Source organism: Rhinichthys klamathensis, unplaced genomic scaffold (assembly GCF_029890125.1).
Source record: "Rhinichthys klamathensis goyatoka isolate OS25496 unplaced genomic scaffold, OSU_Roscu_1.1 h1tg000231l_1, whole genome shotgun sequence".
Taxonomy (NCBI): Eukaryota; Metazoa; Chordata; class Actinopteri; order Cypriniformes; family Leuciscidae; genus Rhinichthys; species Rhinichthys klamathensis.
The window spans coordinates 42,265-61,498 of NW_026606755.1; the positions used below are offsets into that span (position 1 = coordinate 42,265).

The 19,234-nt window shown below is 37.0% G+C and overlaps 1 protein-coding gene across 2 annotated transcripts; it reads left to right on the top strand.

Moving 5' to 3' along the window:
- Window positions 1-242: 242 nt before the first annotated feature.
- vsig8b (V-set and immunoglobulin domain containing 8b) lies at window positions 243-18,664 on the top strand. 2 transcript variants are annotated; one of them, XM_056265311.1, is made up of 8 exons: window positions 243-348; window positions 1,723-1,826; window positions 8,696-8,865; window positions 10,395-10,596; window positions 14,568-14,717; window positions 14,987-15,109; window positions 17,007-17,145; window positions 18,410-18,664. In XM_056265311.1, exons 2-8 carry the CDS (start codon window positions 1,751-1,753, stop codon window positions 18,654-18,656), a joined length of 1,107 nt encoding a protein of 368 aa, XP_056121286.1. In that variant the 5' UTR covers window positions 243-348; window positions 1,723-1,750; the 3' UTR covers window positions 18,657-18,664. The 2 variants fall into 2 exon arrangements, with proteins under 2 accessions (XP_056121286.1, XP_056121287.1); XM_056265312.1 differs by having other exon boundaries at window positions 257-340.
- Window positions 18,665-19,234: the final 570 nt, after the last annotated feature.

Consider the following 19,234-nt stretch of genomic DNA (forward strand, 5'->3'; position numbering starts at 1 on the left):
TTGATTCAAAATAGCTGATTTAATCTTACTTACTGTGATTCTTTGAACACATTTTACATTAGATAATCCCAGGGGAATATTTCACTGGAATGAAAGCTCGACTGCCTACACAGAGGCCATGAATCACAAATCAAACATGTCAGGTGTAAATAGGCGGGTCAGCAGCGGGTTTCACTGAGTTTGTGATCCTCTGTGATTGGTGGACTGCTGCGAGGGGGCGGAGCTTGAGCGGAAACACCTGTTTACCTGCTTCAGGTGAGAGTGAGAGTTGAGGAAACCAAAAACAAAACAACTGATAGAACTGCACGGTTTGTTGGATTATTCTGAAATCAGTTGCTCCGTTGAGAGGTAATTTATATCTTTTCACAGAATTCTCTTATTGAGTTTACATAAGATTTATAAGAAGAAGTAAACAGAGCTAGTTGGTTGTGATAGGAAGAACTGTAGTTTGGACTTTGCTCTTTAAAAGATCCTTGCCTGCTCTGACCTCCATTAATTCGTTTTTCTGGCTTATTTAATTTCTTATGAGACTTGAGATGATTATTGCAGACTGCCATAAGCAAGTGCTCAAAGAAGGCTCATCGAATCAAAAGCATATACTGTATATATTTAAGCTGTATTGAGTTGTGGCAGAACTCTCTTCCTCAAAGTTTGAATTACTGTGTTTTATTGGCAGCTACACTGACACATGATTTGTTCCTTAAATGATTTATAGACACACTGATAACAATCACAGTTTCAGTGCTTTGAGATTTTAATAAGTAACCCAAGTCCCTTTTTATTGTGCCCTTTTTCTTTTATTTTTATTTTTATAACTCCACCTGGTGTTTTTAAACATTGTAATGTGTTAGTCACACTGTAGGCTACTAAATTCCTTATTTGCCATTTCTCTAGAGTGATTTACACAGGATATGAAAATAGCGATAGGAGAAAATATCGGTCAGATAAATCAGGCAGTGTTTGAGATTTTTGAATTTGTCTGATGCCAAACTGGTCAAAAATATCCAAACACACTTTTCATTTGTCAGTGCACAATTTCTGTTTTTAAATGTTTGTTTTAAATTAAGTAAATATTGTGTATAAAAAAACCACATTTTTAAAATTAATTTATTCAATTATTAATATTGTTATAATTAAAATAGCATTTTATATAACATCATATATCAACACTTTTTTTTTTTTTCTTTGATCTGGATAGTGGATCAATCGGGCAAATATACCAACACCAAATGATAATGTAATGAATTATTATTATTATTATTATTATTATTAACACTCTTAAACAGGAAGAACTAATTACAGACACAATAAAATACATTATTTATTTTATTTATTTAGGTTTTTATTTCAGTTAATTTATTATTTCTTATAAATAATATTTTTTGTTTATTTGTTTGTATATACAGTATCATTATAAAATGGGTTCAGTATGGCTTTTAAAAATAGGCTATATATGTCAGATACAAGTCTATAGTTCCTGATTTCATTTTTCTGTGCCATATTTGTTTTGTTGACATTCCTCCTTTACTACTTCAGAGTGATTAATGTTGTTGTTTTTTTACACCTTTGAATCGAAACTCGAGACTTTCTCATTCCAGTTGCGTTAAAATGACATTTGAATTTTCCATAACTGAGACCCTTATCAGAATCAAATGACTCACACTTGCAAATGAGGTGTCCAGTCAGCGAGCGACAATGACAGTCTGTTCTTTTTTCCCCCAGGTTTTCAGTAAGAAGTTGACATTTGGCTATGAGCAAGTTTTGGATCAACTTCCCCTTACCGCTGGCTGCATTATACATCATTGCAGCGTGTCTAAATCATGCAGGTATGTGAAATATATATATATATATATATATATATATATATATATATATATATATATATATATATATATATTTAACAGTATCTTTGAGGGTTTTCTGTGTTAAAGGTCACTTTTCTCTTCACTTTGTGTGGGCTGGATTGAGTTTCCACGGCAGTGTGACCATGTTATGCATAAATTAACCCTGCATATTAAGAAGTTGCACTGGCCTCCCACTCTGCTTTGTGCAAATTCTAGCTTTGAATTTTACTGCTTCTGAGATTCAGTTCAATTCACTTGCATGTGCATTTCAGACTTTTAAAAAAGCAGCAGATGTAGCGTGAACAAAACAATAGTTCATTATGTGTGAGCGCGATTTGCATCGTATTGAGTGCACTGAAATTATAGAGCATGAAAATGCATAATTTTTGACCATACATCAACGGTCTTACATGGGTTTAGCCCAGCGGTGTTGCTCAACACATTCATGCTTGGACTGTTTTTATTCCAGCTGAGAGAGGCGATCTGTAAATCACAGACACTCCCTGCATTTCGTGTGAAAGTGCAATGCTAACAGGAATGACAGTTGTATGACATGTTCTGTTGTGTTGGTGGTGCAAAAAAACAAAACGAGCCTGACAATCTGTAGCAACAAAACAAAATTCATATGCCCCTAGCAAAGATTGCTCATCTGTAATCAAAGCAGCTGTTTGTGAATTTGAGATAGTTACAGGAGCATCATTCTGAAGACAGTAAAGTACATCATTGCATAGATTCAAGTCTTCCCAGTTTCTGATGACAGTAAACTGTTGTTGTTTGGTAACATTTTTGTGACCTTCACAGCTGTGGCCTTTATCGAAGCTTTAACAAGCCCTAAATGTTATAAATTAGCATTGTGCCATGAGTATTCATTTTGTTTCCAGCATAAACATGCCTCTTTTCACTCTTAAAAAAATAAAGGTTTTATTGACATTTAGGGTTCCATGAACAACCTTTCCATTACACAAAAGGTTATTTTAGTTGTTGTTGTTTTTTAAATGTTCTTCACACTAAGAAAAAAAAAAGGTTCTTTTAAGAAGGAACCAAAAATTGTTCTTCTGTTATGCCGAACACCCCCTTTTGGAACCTTTCTTAAGATATTCTGCTTGGTGCAGTTAACGTTATGCTATTCCATCCGTAAAAAACATTTTCTAGTGATCATGGCTCAGGTAATTCATCAAATATGGGAGGAGAAAGTTATTACCGTCCAAATATCCAGAAGCACCATGCTGCACTTTCAGCATTTTAAAGAGCCGATGGATGGTGTCTGGATATGTGGAGTGACGTACAGTCTGTATCATCCTCCACACAACCAACACTCAGAACCGCAAGATTGAAGCATGGAAATTGCACCTAGCAGATTTTCTAGCACAGACAGAATGTGCAAATAAATGGCATTATTAGCAACCGTGATTCATTATAGCAAATCCCCCTCTTGATCCCTTTTTAAAAGTGCATATCATGGAAAACAGGATCGTTTGTGCTCTTTCGAAATAAATGGTGTCATGTCACATCTTCCTCAGACCAATCATTGAAATGAAGCTGCAAAAATGGTTTCATCAGAAATAGCCACAGTTATGAAGTCACAACTATGAGCACATTAACACATGAGCACATATCAAAGGGCTAATTAGTATTCAGCAACTTGGATATGTCATTGACATACAAAGAGGTTATAGCCAATCATAATAGAGCTCATTTACATATAAAATGTGCAGTTGAAAAATCTAATCTAATCCCAAACCTCTGTTGTTAATTCCAAAACGTCATTTTAGAGTTAGTAACCAAGTCTTGAGCCGTTTATAGCAGACCAATGCAGTTATTAATGCAGTAGAGAGAGAGAGAGAGAGAGAGAGAGAGAGAGAGAGAGAGAGAGAGAGAGAGAGAGAGAGAGAGAGAGAGAGAGAGAGAGAGAGAGAGAGAGAGCGTCTCTAAACAGTGTTTGGCAGCAGCGTCTCTAATAATAGCGAAACTGTAAGTTTATCTTCTCCAAAAACACACCGTTATTAGTTTGCTAGTGATAAATGTAGCTTTTAAGTTGTTAAACTATTTTACTGACAAAATCATCAGAGCAGCGCTGAAGACACGTTTATCGAGTGTGTGTATGTGTGTGTGTTTGAGTGGGAGGGTGAGAAAGAGAGTATGTGCTTTCCATACATATTAAAATGTAATTTTGAGGACATAATTTGACGTTTTTATCCTATTGTTTACTATATTTATTTGCTTGGTCAGTGTCGTTGTGGATTTTGGTTCTTTTGTTGTTGTAGGATGTACAGACCTTTGAAATTTGGCGAAGTGATATGGAACTGTAATGCGGTCAAGACCTGCCTGAAACTACTTTAGTCGCTTGTTTCCCTGAAAATAATTACACACCTTAGAACGTTTGTCAACCAATCAGATTCAAGCATTCAAGCAAATAATAAAATGCACCAAACCATATAACCACGACGAGCAGTAAAGATAGCACTTTAAAGGGTTAGTTCACCCAAAAATGAAATTCCGTCATTATTTACTCACCCTCATGTCGTTCAAAACCCTTAAAGGGGTGGTATAATGCCCTTTTCACAAGATGTAAACTAAGTCTTTTATGTCCCCAGAGTGTGTATGTGAAGTTTTAGCTCAATTACCCCACAGATATTTGTATATAGCATGTTAAAATTGTCACTTTTTGAGGGTGAGCAAAAACTTACCGTTTTTTGTGTTGGTCCCTTTATATAAATGCAAATGAGCTGCTGCTCCCGGCACAGAGGGCGGAGCTTCAACAGCTTGTGTACTTTTACCTCACACAGACATGCACTGAAAATTTCTAAAATGTTTAGACTTTTATGTTCAAACGGGAGTCAGACAATGATGGAGAGACTCAAGAAGAAGTGATTACATGTAGACTGCAACAGGACATTTCTGAATGGTTAGTTGATGAATTTAGGTAGCTAATGTATGTGTAGTAGTGCTGAGCAGTATGACCAAAAATCCTTATCACGGTATTTTTCAAAATTACCGGTTTCATGGTATATGATGGTATTTTTTTTTCCTAAGCATGACTGGGTTAACCACATTTTCTACTGAGTGAGAGAGGAAATACTGCTGTAGATTGACTTAGAATGCCATATTTTACTGTCATGAGTGAATATTGTAGAAAAAAAATCCACACTAGTCAGTGTTGTAGTCGAGACCAGCTCACTCGAGTCCGAGTCGAGACCGAGACTATAGACAGAGGTGGGTAGAGTATCCAAAAACTGTACTCAAGTAAAAGTACAAGTACTTATAGAAATATTTACTCAAAGTAAAAGTAAAAGTAATAATCTTAAAAGTTACTTGAGTAAGAGTAAAAAAGTATCCAATGAAAAAACTACTCAAGTAGTTAGTTACTAGTTACTTTACACATAGGCATATATATATATATATATATATATATATATATATATATATATATATATATATATATATATATATATATATATACTGTATATGTAACATGATATTATTTAGATTTTTTTTTTCATTTAAATGACTATTATTATCATAATTAGATAAGCTATCTTTGCAACAAAAACAGAAGAGACAAACATTATTTCTGTATATCTATAGCCTGAAAACCATTGGCTGTCCTTTGGTTTGTATAATAGTATAGTAACTTATACAACTACATTTGGATTATTAGACAATGTCGGAATAAAGTGACTCTATGGAGTTTTGCATTCAAGGGATGGGAACCATTGACAGATTAGAAAGTGTTAAAACTCTGCACATGTGCTCGCAGTCATGCCCAACATAAACAACGATCAAATGCACGGATCTTCTTCTGTCTGTTCTCCAAAATGTATTTAAATGTAGGCTATATTTATGAAAGCATCTTTAAACTGGTTAACTGAGTCTAATAAGGCAGGCAAAGGCATTCGTTTTCAAGTCGAGTTCGCACGCCACTGCGCAATACCGACACTACAACACCGAGAATACATTGTGTGTGTACACACATTCATAAACTGGACGATGATAGCTTATTTAATGTATAAAGTAATGTATATGTCCAAAAAAAGGGTAATGCCATACTTTGTAGTAGTGCTATATGGCGTAATAATGTGTTTGGTTGTAAAATGTATTACCTGAATGAAATCGAATGTATCGTCGTGTGGAATAATTCATTCACAGACAGCTTACGAAGTATACGAAGATGTTCAAGTTCAACTAATAAAGATCTTCATCGCTGGCAAAAAATATGATGCATTTGCAGATTTACTTTCTAGACTGTACTGTAGACTATGGACCGCCACACAATGTTCTTGATGTTCTTAAATATTCCTGTTACGACTCCGAGACGATTCAGTGCGTGCAGGAAACTGAACAGATCATTCAAACTGATTCGCGAACCGATTTAGACAGATCTGCCCAACTTGTTTGATGAAGTCTTTGAACAGAATCGACTCAAAAGAGTGATTCATTTGTGAATTGAGCATCGCTCATGCCCAGAAAAAAGAGAGAGCGCGCGCTTAGAATAAACTACGCTTTTAACAACATATTGCATTAAAATAAAGTAACGAGAGGAACGTCGCCAAACGTAACGAAGTAAAAGTACAGTTTTTTCATTAGAAATCTACTCGAGTTAAAGTAAAAGTACCCACAATTAAATATACTCTTAAAAGTACAAATTTTCCAAAAAAATACTCAAGTAAATGTAACGAAGTAAATGTACTTCGTTACTACCCACCTCTGACTATAGAGGGTCGAGTCCGAGTCGAGACCGAGACCATAGAGGGTCGAGTTCGAGTCAAGACCAAGACCATAGAGGGTCGAGACCGAGAGAGTCGAGTCCGAGTTAGGGTGGCCATACGTCCGGATTTTAAGCCCCCTGTCCGGCGTCCGGCTCAGCCTCAAACCGGACACTCATTTGTCCTCCTTTTTGGAGTTGCGCTGAATTGTTTAAAAAAATTAACCTATAAAAATCCCGCTTAATGATAGCGGCTCTCTGATGCCCGTAAATTAGTTCAAATCTCTTGGAATCTGCGAGACAGAACATACTGTATGTCACAGTCTTTGCCCCGCGATGTATTTTTCACTGCGTGAGTGAGAACATGATGTGCGTGACTCGTGAGAGCAGTACTGGCTTGTCACACAGTAACTAAAAAAGGCGGGTCTTTGCGAACGGTCACTATAATATTAATGATAATGATTCCATGATAATGCATGGAATATACGGCAAAGCGCCACTAAATAACAGGGCTAATTTGTGGGGGGCGTTGCGTGGTAAGGCTTTGGCAATCAGATGGCTAGTATCTACTCCACAGCCAATCACGGGCCCCCTCCTTGCTCGGGCCCCGGGGCTTTAGCCCCGCCTAGCCCTATTGTTAATGCGGCCGTGTGTATGTGCTCCAAACCGTGCAGCGCGCGGCAGAGAGCGAGAGACCTCAGGTCATGCAAATGTTTGTGCTTTGTTTCTGTTTGATATAATTGTAAATATAGGCCTATCTATTAAAATACTGACATTCTGGTCTATAACTCCTCCTCCTCCTCCCTGTATCTTGCTCTCTCTCATTGGCTGTCGGTCATCGCCGATGTAGTTTTCAGTCAGAACACATTCACACAGCAGGATTGTGAATCGCCGACAGGTCCAGATATTTAGCATGCCAAATATCTCACGGGCGTCGGCGACTCGTCGGCGATTCTCTCAGATCGCGTCTGCTCATTCACACTGTGTGATTGTCACTCGCGTGAACGAGCAACGATTTGCCTGTGATTTCGGGCATTTGTCGGCGATTTCTCAAAACCTGTCGGCGAGCCGAAATCAGGGCTAAAATCGTGCAGTCTGAACTCGGCATTAGTAACACATTCATCACCACAGAGTGCAAGAGTGAAAAGGGACCCTCTCAAACAGTGTCGCGCCGCGTTCCGATCGTTATTAAAGCGTCATACACCGGTATTGCGGTATATAAAAAAATTCATATCATAACAAAAATAAACATTCGGTATGAACCGGTATACCGCCCAGCACTAATTGTGTAGTTATCTTCTAGTCATTGATTAGCATATTCTGTCATGAATAATGACATATTCTGTTCAATCTATAAATCCTGTTCCGGAGGCGGGGTTTATGTAAATTTTAGGGTTTGTGATGTCACTACCCCCCAAGGAATGTCATGTAGTCCCTACCAGCAGTTTGTTGTAGTCCTTAAAAAATTATTTCTTTAAAAGCAAATATCTTCCTTTGCTTTGAACTTTGAGCGTTGTAACTTTGCAGATGTGGCTTATTCTCAAACAGCAACATTACACACTAACTAAAGTTAAAAAAGTGACATCCATAATCAACCACCCCTTTAAAACTTTCGTTCATCTTCGGAACACAAATGAAGATCATTTTGATGAAATCTGAGAGATTTCTGTCCCTCCATTGACAGCCACGCAACTACCACTTTAAACACTTCAAAAAGCTTATAAAGAGATCGTAAAACTAATCCATATGAATTGAGCGGTTTAGACCAAATTGTCTGAAGTGACTTGATTGCTTTATATGATGAACAGATTGAATTTAGGCTTTTAGTGATCTAGTCTCATATGGATTAGTTTTACGATCTCTTTATGAACTTTTTGAAGCGTCAAAGTGCTAGTTGTGTAGCTGTCAATGGAGGGACAGAAAGCGCTCAGATTTCATCAAAAAGATCTTCATTTGTGTTCCGTAGGTTTGGATTCGGGTTTGGAATGACATGAGGGCGAGTAATTAATGACAGAATTATCTTTTTGGGTGATCGAACCCTTTAAACAAACTAGTTGAGAACCAAATGAAATGAAATTGGACAAGACAGGTGTTTGTAAAATGAATGGTCATTAATCATTATCCTGTATGTCTCTCTGTGAACCTTTAGCTCTTACGTGGGCTATGAAGGTGACTTCCACTGGACCACTGACAATCAAGAAAGCCCAGGGGGAGAGTCTTACTTTGGGCTGCACGTACACCCCGTTCGCCGAAGATGTCGGAGACCTGGACATTGAGTGGACAATCGTCAATCCAGACATGACCCAGAAAGATGAGCTGGTGAGAGGGAACTGAAATTACAAAATGGAGATTAAAGTGGTCGTGACATGGATATTTTTATTGAATACGTTCCTTGAGGTTCACTTATAGTGTTCATAAAGTATTTTGCACAAAAAAAAAAAAAAAAAAAATTCAACTATTGTTCTGCCCCTCTGTCTGAAATTATCCCATTTTTAAGATGTGTCAGTAAACAGCCATTGTTATGATTGGCTAACTTCACTGCATAGGAGAAGTATCAACGCCCACTTGCTATAGCACACGAGTAAGGGCATGTTTACACGACAATGATGTACTAAAAGCGGAAAAGGTTTTACTTTATGTCTTTTGTGTACAGGTGACGCCATTGTCAAACCGATCCCTGTCCACACAGATCCGTGAAAATGACTAAAATCGCTGTATTCTGCTGCCAGGCCAGTAGTCGGCGATGTCACTTTGTAAAGAAAAACTGCGCCTTTAGACTGAACATGTAATACGCATGCGCATGATGTCACTCTTTTTACAAATTCACATTTTTGTAGTTTACAGAGACAATAACAGTATCGTTTTCAAAAAACATGCACTTTGAAACAAGTTTTCAGGTCCCCAAAACGCCGTTGTCGTGTAAATTAACTATGAAGGTAAAAGAGTAGCAAAACTCGAGAGCACGTCGATGTGAATTTGAGAACTTGTACAATAAATATTCGTACTTGTACGCTAAAATGTACACTCACAGCTCCAATGTGAAAACCTGTAAAATAAAAATCTGAAGTTGAATGTTGAAATTTGCACATAAACCTGTATTCTGCAGACAAGCAGTCACAAATGTGTAAAATGCCATTGACAAAAATACAATGACAGACACAAACTTGTAACATATATTTGCACTTATTCTTACATTCACACTCGCAGTACAACCTTAAGTAGGCGCTTGCAACTTCTCAAATCTGTCACTGCAATTTCAAATTTCGCGCCGTGACTTTTGCTACTCTTTTCGCGATATATTAGATGCAAAACTAACTTTCGCACTTGCAACTCAGTGGCGGCGAGAGAGGAAGGGGTTGGTTGGCGCCTAGCCAATTAAATATGTCATGTCAATGTCATGTTTATCTTGCTGTTTCTTTGTAATTGTTTGTGAAATGTATTACAATTTCTGAATGAAAATTGCTTCTACACCCATTTATTTTTTCGGTGTACATCAATGAGACTACAGAAGGAATAAAGGTGGTTTTAAAACTGCAAAGAATGCATGCCGTGCAGCTTTTCTCGACGTAACATCTGGTGTTTCTGATAAGACAAGAATGTAAGAATGTTTTCTCAGCTCCAAGGAGATCACAGTCTACACCTGATCAATCGTATATCATCTTGATGGATTTTGTAATTTCCTCCCATTTCTCCCTCGTCCATACTACTTAACCTCATGCTTTCCAGGGATGTGTGTGGAGATTTGGAGAAATCAGTGTGTACGGTGCATTAGCGGCTCCGTCTTGATGACGGCAGGTGGTTAGACCTGTTATATTAGATAAGGCTCACTGGGTTTCTCTCTCTGACAGATCTTATCCTACAGCGGAGGGACCCTCCATCAGCTAGGAAACGCAGACCTGATGAGTCGCTTCAAGTTTGTTGGTGACCCGAGCCTCGGCGACGCCACCATCACCTTCTCCACCCTCAAGGTCTCGGACACGGCCACGTACCAGTGCAAAGTGAAGAAGATACCCGGCGTCGACTCCAGGAAAGTCACTTTAGTGGTGCTGGGTGAGGACGTGCACATTCTCTGTCTCTGCTGACCTGCTCTGGCGCTCTTATCAAGCTGCTGGGTTTCTGTTGTACCGGTTCTCTCCACCCCAGCATGCTCCTTTCATCAGTCGTTCAGGATGACATGACTGGAATGGCAGGTGGGGTGAATGCTCTTTGTTCACGCCTGCCTTCTGTTTTCCTCTGTTAATCTCAGCCCAACCCCGCCACCTCGTCTGTCGAGAGCCTCAGTGATTTCCACTTTCTTGGAAAACTCCAGTTCAGTGCTGTGATCCTTTAAGAGTCCAGTGTAATTATAGTTTAGGATTTTTAGATCTTGAGGCTGATTCTATTTTATTTCAAACGTTTCTTTCAGTTTTGTGTTATTCTTTTGCAGCCTTTACTATTTTCATTTGAGAGATTATAATTTATATTTATTTTTTAATTATAGTATTTGTACTACTATAGTACCATTGGGGCTTCTTTAGTGTTCAAATCTAAAATGAAAAATAATTAATTAATATTAAATAATAATTTTTTGGAGCCATGTAAATGTATTTACTCAAGTTTCTGTTTTATATAGTATTCCTTTTTTATTCCAGTGAACAAAAATTAAATTTGGGAGCAACCCTACGCCCATGTTATTTCAGTATCATTGAGATACTTCATATTAATATTTTGAAATCGTTTTTATTTTTATATTATCCATTTTCATTTTAATTCTAGTTTTAGTATTTTTGTTGTGTGCTCATCTTTTTTTTAAACCCTTAAATAAATGAATGTTTTGCAAATCATTATTACATATTCGGGTCTTTAGCGACCCGGGTCTATACTATCTAACACAGATTGATCTCTAACTGCCGCAATAATATAAAACCTTCCTGATGTTTTAATAACAATTGCAAAAGAATAAAATAAAACATATATCCTTACTTTTTGGAACTTCAAATTTGAGCAGATGTTTTTTTACCATCGTCAGAGCTCATTTCATTCAACATCTGGCACATATTTGTGATCTCAAACTTAATGTGTAATATAGTTTATTTTTTATGTAAATTTTACATGTAGCACATAATGTTAAAATAAACATGAAAATCAGAAATGTTGCCTTGGCTACCAGTTGGGGGAAAAAAGTTAATTTTATTTGCTTTCAGTTAACGCTTATTTTATTTTAAGTAACGTGATTTTAAGTAACGAATATTATTTTACAAAAGTTATTATTTTAGTTACCTATAATAACATGACAACATATTTGTCAAGGGCTGGACAATATATCAAATATTCACAATATATTTGTCATTTTGCTGCTGTCGTAAAATTTGGCATCATTGTGAATATTGCAATGGTTTTAATTAATTTTCATCTGGCCATTCAATTTTCTAAACAGAGTGACACTAATTTCACAATCCTTCCAAGTATGACTGTGTCAACATGAAATTGCACTCCCAGTTCATTTTACTTCCTTAAATGTGATGCCTTTCTGTGTGAAACAGGATATCCAATGAGAAAAACATTTATAGGACTTGATTTTATCTATGAGGAATGAATTAGATTGTGAAAAGCTGGTGTCGTGCACCTGAAAGTGAGCTTTAAGATATGTGTGGAGGATTACCAGTTATCCAAGACAAATTTCTTTCTTTTCAACTATTTAAATATATGTATATATATATATATATATATACACATAATTGTTTTTAAATACCTTTTTAATCAAATTGGCTACAATCCAGGGACGTGCACAGGAATTTTGTGGGGCAGTTGCTCTGACCTGAAAAAGGGGCACAACCCCCCCCCCAAAAAACTCACGGGCTATATGAAGGAATATATTAAATTTAATTTTGCCCATACAAATTGCCTTATCTGATCGTGTTTATGTCCAAACGCAATGCCTCATATTATGGTCTTATTATTATTTATAAAGATTGCAAAACGTCAGAGATGACAGGTTTATGATATACAACTTTGTAAACAGTATACAAAATGTATTAACAATATGTTAAATGTCACCAAAATACACATGAGAAAAAGAGTTCCTCATATTATTGTTTATTGTCTTTTTTAATTATTATTATTTATTTATTTTTTTAATTTGAAAATAAATAATCTGGATTGAATTGACAGATGGGGAAAAACTCGCTTCTGATAAAAAAAAAAAACACTTAGATTTCGGGAAAAAATACAATCCTTTTTTAACCTTTTGGCTTCCCGTACATTCAATTGTGCTTTTTGCTCGAATTCAGTGCTGATGGTACGTATGGTAACTGGGCAACTACGCATGATTTGTAGTATGATTGCGTAAAGGGAACAGGAATTCCGGTAGGGAACAGAATCGACTGCTAAACCCAGTGCCGATCCTGACCTCCCTGGGGCCCTAAGCAAAATTCTGCTAAGGGGCCTCTACCTGACCCGTGATGTCGTGAGCTATGTAAACCATTTGCCATTGCCATAGTCACACCTGACACTTCAGTGCTCCCAATACAATCCTCCCTCCTTTAAACAAAACAGTCAAAGAATAAGTACAACAATAAAAGAATGAGGTTCAAACTTCAAACAAACAATATTTATTGAATAGAGTATTTTCTAAGTTAAGATAACAAGTGAATATTATTAAGTAAGTGAATATTAACGTAAACATAAATAAGAAGAAAATAATAAATTATAACCCTGAGCTTTGGCTTTTGGTATTAACTTTGGTTCTCTCTACAGCCTGGGCATTTTCGGCATCAGTATGATTTTTTTTTTTTTATTATGCATGTTGAAGCAATTCTTGATTTATGGTTATTATTTACTGAGGGATTTGCATCCATATTGACCAGTATGTCCAGCTAATCAACATTTTAAATTCAATATAGCCTATAAATCAATAGTCAATCAATGTCAAATTGTCAATACATTGCTTTCTATCTTGCATAATTAGTGCAGTTGTTTAGAGTTTTTAACACTGAGACTAGATAATCAGTGTCTTGTTTTAAAAGTATAATGTGTACTTTGATTGGGAGTGCCATCATTCACGTGCATGTATTGTACAGTATGTCTGGTCTCCACATATTTCTGCTTGAAAAATGCGCGTTTCATTTCGTGCACGCGCATTTGAACGCACGATAACACACACGACGTGGTTATGTTTTCGGAGCTGCAGTAAACAAACACCGTTGCACTTTGTCGTTTATCAAAAACAAACGTAATAAATAATTGTATTTTACTCTCACTTTTGTCAGGCACAAAGTGATGCAAGAGATGCACTGCCTGACCAGCTAGGTTAGCAAGACAGAAAAACAACAAACTTTGCTGACATCAAACTTAGAGAGGAGAGAACACAAGTTTACCTGATTGTTGTTCCCGCAATTCACTCTCATGGTTTTTTTCTTCTTCCTCTTTTCGTGACCAGAAGGATAGTTTCGCTTCATTTTGTCATGGATGTTGTACACATTAATTGACGCGCTATGACATGAGATGGAGGCGGGGCCTTAAGTAATTTGCGTGGCCCTACGCCGGTCGCGTGCAGTCTATGGTCGAGTGCAGCGCTGCAGTCACGTAAACAGTTTGCCCTTCTCTTACTGACTTTCACTTTCGGTGCCCGAATGGAAGTGAATGAGGCTTTGCGATTTTTTTTTTTAAATTATTATTATTTTAATATAGGCCTACGTGAAATTCTGCATCCATTGTACGATTTTTTTTTTTTTTTCGGAAGGGCAACCTGAGTCGAGAAGGGCATATGGGCAGTTGCCCGGGCAACCTGAGCAACCCCCCTGTGCACGTCCCTGCTACAATCTCTGATCACTGTCAAAAAAATTATTTTATATATATAAAGTAATTAAAAATATCAACATGCATTATTATTATTATTATTATATAACTCTATATTTCCCAGGCCTAGTGCAATCATTACTGACGCTGCAGGCTCATAACAGATCAGTTTGATGTTAGTTCCATGCATCAGCCATGTGATTTTGTCCATGACCTCTGATTCTTTTTCTTTTGGTTTCTGTCAGTACGACCTTCGCCCCCTAAATGCTCGCTGGAAGGTAGCGAGGAGAAGGGCGGAACCGTTTCGCTCCGCTGCAAAACCACCCAGGGTTCATCACCTCTGAAATATGCATGGACCAAAGAAAGTGGAAACATGCCACCAACCGCAACACAGAGTGAGTGAGTGAGTGAGTCCTCAGCGGTGAACGCAGGTCTAGCGCAACACTAGCGGATAGTTGAAGCGAAAGCTCAATATTTGGTAGCGCTTGAATAACCCGTAGCTTCAGGCCTGTGTGTCGTAGAGCCAGCTGCTGTAGATAAAAACAAAAGCATATTTTGAGCCTCATAGCAACCAAACAAGTTTTACTGTGTGCACTCTGCCGTAAACGCCGCTGCCGGGCCTTTCGCAATGGCTGCTCATTCTGAATGACTCTTTTGTTTAAAGATCCCCTGACCGGAGAGCTGCTCATCTCAAACCACAGCGAGAGCTACACGGGGAAGTACTTCTGTGAGGTCAGCAATGAAGTAGGAGCGGAGCGGTGCACATACTCCCTTCAAGCATATAACCGTAAGTATGGGTGGATCCACAACGTATTTGCACAAGTAAGACACACTTGACGTCTGAATGTCAACAACATGTCAGTGTTGAGTATTGAGTGCCATATACTGTATCTGACAAGAACAGACATTTCACAGAAAGATTCGGTAACGCTTCCTTTTACAGTCCTGTTACCCATGTACTTACTATGTACTTATTATAGTAATTATAATTACTGGGTAATAACTAGGTACTAACCCTGAACCTACCCCTAACCCATGTACTAGCTAGTACTTTCTAGGTTAGTACACTGTAAGTACACGTAAGTACTGTACTGTAAAAGGAAGCGTTACCAAAGATTCATTATCATAGAGAATTACACCTGCAGTTACTCTGTAAGGACACCTGTGTGAAGCTAAGAACTTTTTTGGGATGTTTTTGAGTCTCGCCGAGGCTGCATTAATTTGATCAAAATTTCAGTAATTATATTAAATATTATTGCAATTTAAATAACTGTTGTTTTTTAAAAAACATTTTAAAATGTAATTTATTCCTGTGATCAAAGCTGAATTTTCAGCATCGTTACTCCAGTCTTCAGTGTCACATGATCCCTCAGAAATCATTCTAATATGATGATTTGCTGCTCAAGAAACATTTCTTATTATTATCAATGTTTAAAACAGTTGTGTGGAAACACCGTGATAGTACTATTCAAAAGTTTTGGGCAAGTAAGGTTTTTTTTTTTTTTTTTGGAGAGAGAGAGAAGAAATTAACAAGGATGCATTAAATTGATCAAAAGTAACTTTAAAGATGTTTTTAATGTTACACAAGATTTCTAATGTTACACAAGATTTCTATTTGAAATAAATGCTGTTCATTGAACTTTCTATTCATCAAAAATCCTGAAAGAAAATGTGACATGGTTTCCACGAAAATATTAAGCAGCACAAACTATTTTCAGCATTGATGATAATAATAAAAAACATTATTAATAATTGAGCTAACCAATAATAATTGAGCAGCAAATCAGCATATTAGAATGATTTCTGAGGGATCATGTGACACTGAAGACTGGAGGAATGATGCTGAGAATTCAGCTTTGATCACAGGAATAAATTACATATTAATATATATGCAAATAGAAAACAATTGTTTTAAATTGTAATATTGTGCAATATAGCTGTATTTTTGATTAAATAAATGCAGCATTGGTGAGCAGAAGTGACTTCTTTCAAAAACATTCAAACTGGTATTGTGGTAAGTGTACATCCACTAGAAATCACTAAAACTCCAGCTGATTTAAAGATTCTGTGCTAAAAGAAATGGCTTAAAACATGAAGTTAGTGAATTGAAAAGTTCCTGAGGCTTTTGAGACATTTTTAATGAAGCATTTCTGCCTTTCAAATAAATGTCAAACGCTTTTTTTTTCTGAGTGAAATTTAGTACATTTTTAAAACATAATGATTTAAAATGTACTTCAAAACTTTACATTTGACATTATTACAAAGTATACTTTCCGTACAAGTGTGTTAAGAGTTATGAAAGTGAGGTAGCTTAAGTGTCCAAATACTTGAATGCAACTTATTTGCACAAAAAAAAGTGTCTTTGCTTTTTGAACCAATAGAGAAATGGAGAAATGCAGTCATTCTCCTGTGTATTCAGCACATTTCTGTTCAAGGTTCATATATTATACTCTTATGAAGGCCATTATGCAGCATATGTCCTTGAACAAAATATGTTCAAGACTCACTCAACAGAGCATTTTTTGTGCATATTATTTTGATTAACCCATTTATTCTCCAGATGATTTTGTAAGGCAATTGAAGCCTCAGCAGCACTGTCAGATGAATTATTTCTCAGGTTAAGACTCGAGTGAGCCATTTCTGCACATAATCTATTGGCTTTTATCGGAATCTTTTATCTCTAGCAACCAATAAAGTGGGAGTGATTGTGGGAGCTGTGATTGGTGTTTTGCTGTTGCTGCTCCTCCTCCTTTTACTGATCTGGCTCCTGATTTGCTGTTGCAACAAGCGGCGCTATGAAAAAGAGGTAGCCAATGAGATCAGGTAAGATATTGCTTGTTTATATTATTTTTTTAAAAATTGGAATGATGATGAAAGTATAGCGACATATCTTTTCCTCCGTATTACGACTTACATCCGAGTGAAACGGATTATCAAAAAGGAAAAAATGTAGGGAGGGTTGTGGTTTCTATGTATCAGTTGTTGATTGAATCTGAAAATGGAGGTAGATAAAATCGAGTTTAAGTGGACTAAATGATTGGAGAAGTCCTGCATACATCATCAGAGAGAAGTAATTTACACCGATAGGTCCAGTTATGACATAAAAAAAAAAAAGAAACTTATGTGGGCATGAATTGTTTTCAATAAGAAATATTACATGCATTTGGAAAATAGATAGGGTGAATTTTCAATTCATGCCGACTTTAAAGTTAAAATCCCACAGACGTACATTAAAGGAGGCACAGTCGCAGATACAAGAATGCCAGTGAAACTTGAAGTTGGACCTCTTTTGACATGAGCTAGTATGCAAGCACTAATAAACACATTACACAACTACATTAGCAACCACCCACAACACCCTAACAACAACATCGTGGGAAGGTTTGCATGGGTGTAGTCATAGTACTAGAGGATATTTTGTAAGCATTTTAGTGGATTTTCAAAAAATTTAGGAAAATATTGCCCAAAACTATTGTTGTTCTTCCTTCTAATATTGTCTATCAATATATATTATTAAATGTGACAATCCATTTTTGCTCAACTGAGTGGTTTGAATGGGAATGGTGCCTCTGGTGGTATAGAGGTGTGTTCACGCTATTTCGGAATTACTGTAATTGAGTTTCCAACTTGTAAAAAGCGTTCATGTCCTTGTAGAACTCGTAATTACAACTTGTAACTTGACCGCTGTACCACCTGACCTGCTAATGTTGCCATAGAAATGCATCCAAGAACAGCTCATTATGAGAACAGCTCCAAGTAGAACGTCACACGCTGTCATCTCATAATTACTGCTAATAACGAGAGGGTGTAAATGCAGCATGTCTCAACACTGGCGTACTGTCTCACAGTCTCACAATACACCAGCGGAAGTAGCCAACATACCTTTAGTTCATCGTTAAAGAATGTCTCACAACAAATCTCATGGGTAAATACCTGGCTGACAAGTCACCAATACTGGTACATTGTTATTCATCAACTGCAACCACACCCAATAATACCTAAATGGACTGGCCGCAAGTTTATATAAGTATATTATAAATCAAAAAATAAATGTGGCTAACACCATGTGACATTGTTCCTTTCTCAGGGAGGACACCAGAGCTCCGGAGAGTCGTCCGGGAAGCCGCACCTCCAGCTTCCGTTCTGTAATGAATTACCACGTCCACCCCGGGATCTATTACAGCTCCGTAAAGAAAGCCGACGTCACACGGGCAGGATCCGGTCGCAGCAGTGCCCACACCGAACGCAGCAGAGCCCAAAGGGAAGCCAGCATGCTTGCGTCTGATCACAGGCCTCAGCTCACGTACGACAGCAAATACGGATACCCCGTATAACATCTGACGTCCTGCCAGGGGACACTGCGCTCAAACGATCTGAGGACATTAATATTGCACAGAAAAATATTCACATTTGTGAATTCTCCTATGTTCAGGATAGAGGTCTGCTAATATATGTATAGTTGTGTTGATGTATTTTTGTATTTAGTATTTACATAGTCGTTTTGGTGAAATGTGGTCAAATTGATAATGGTAATTTGAATACATTAAACTAACAAACCTTTTTGTTTTAACAATAAATTCAGTCTTTTAAGATTGAAAGGTAAAACAAAGTGTCATCTGAGCGGTTGATATTTACATGGCTGTTTTTTAATTATTTTAGATTAATGAATTGACCTATTTAAAGATAGTTATCTTTATTTAAATTAAATTTATGAAATGTAAAATATAAAAAAATGGAATAAATCATGCCCCCTGACCCATATGCAAATTACTTAATAATGAATTTTTCCTATCATCTGAGTGGTTTCGGATTGCACCGGATTTTGTTTGTTTGTTTGTTTTTTTTTAGGTCAAAAAGAGCTAAAGCGGTCTGAGCTGTGACATAAGTGATATAAGTCCAGCCCCTCAAGTCA

Coding starts and splice junctions, on each gene's coding strand:
- vsig8b (XM_056265311.1), top strand. CDS start 1,751: ATGAGCAAGTTTTGGATCAACTTCCCCTTACCGCTGGCTGCATTATAC. Junction 8,866..10,394: donor TGACCCAGAAAGATGAGCTG/GTGAGAGGGAAC, acceptor TCTCTCTGACAG/ATCTTATCCTACAGCGGAGG. Junction 17,146..18,409: donor GAGGTAGCCAATGAGATCAG/GTAAGATATTGC, acceptor TTCCTTTCTCAG/GGAGGACACCAGAGCTCCGG.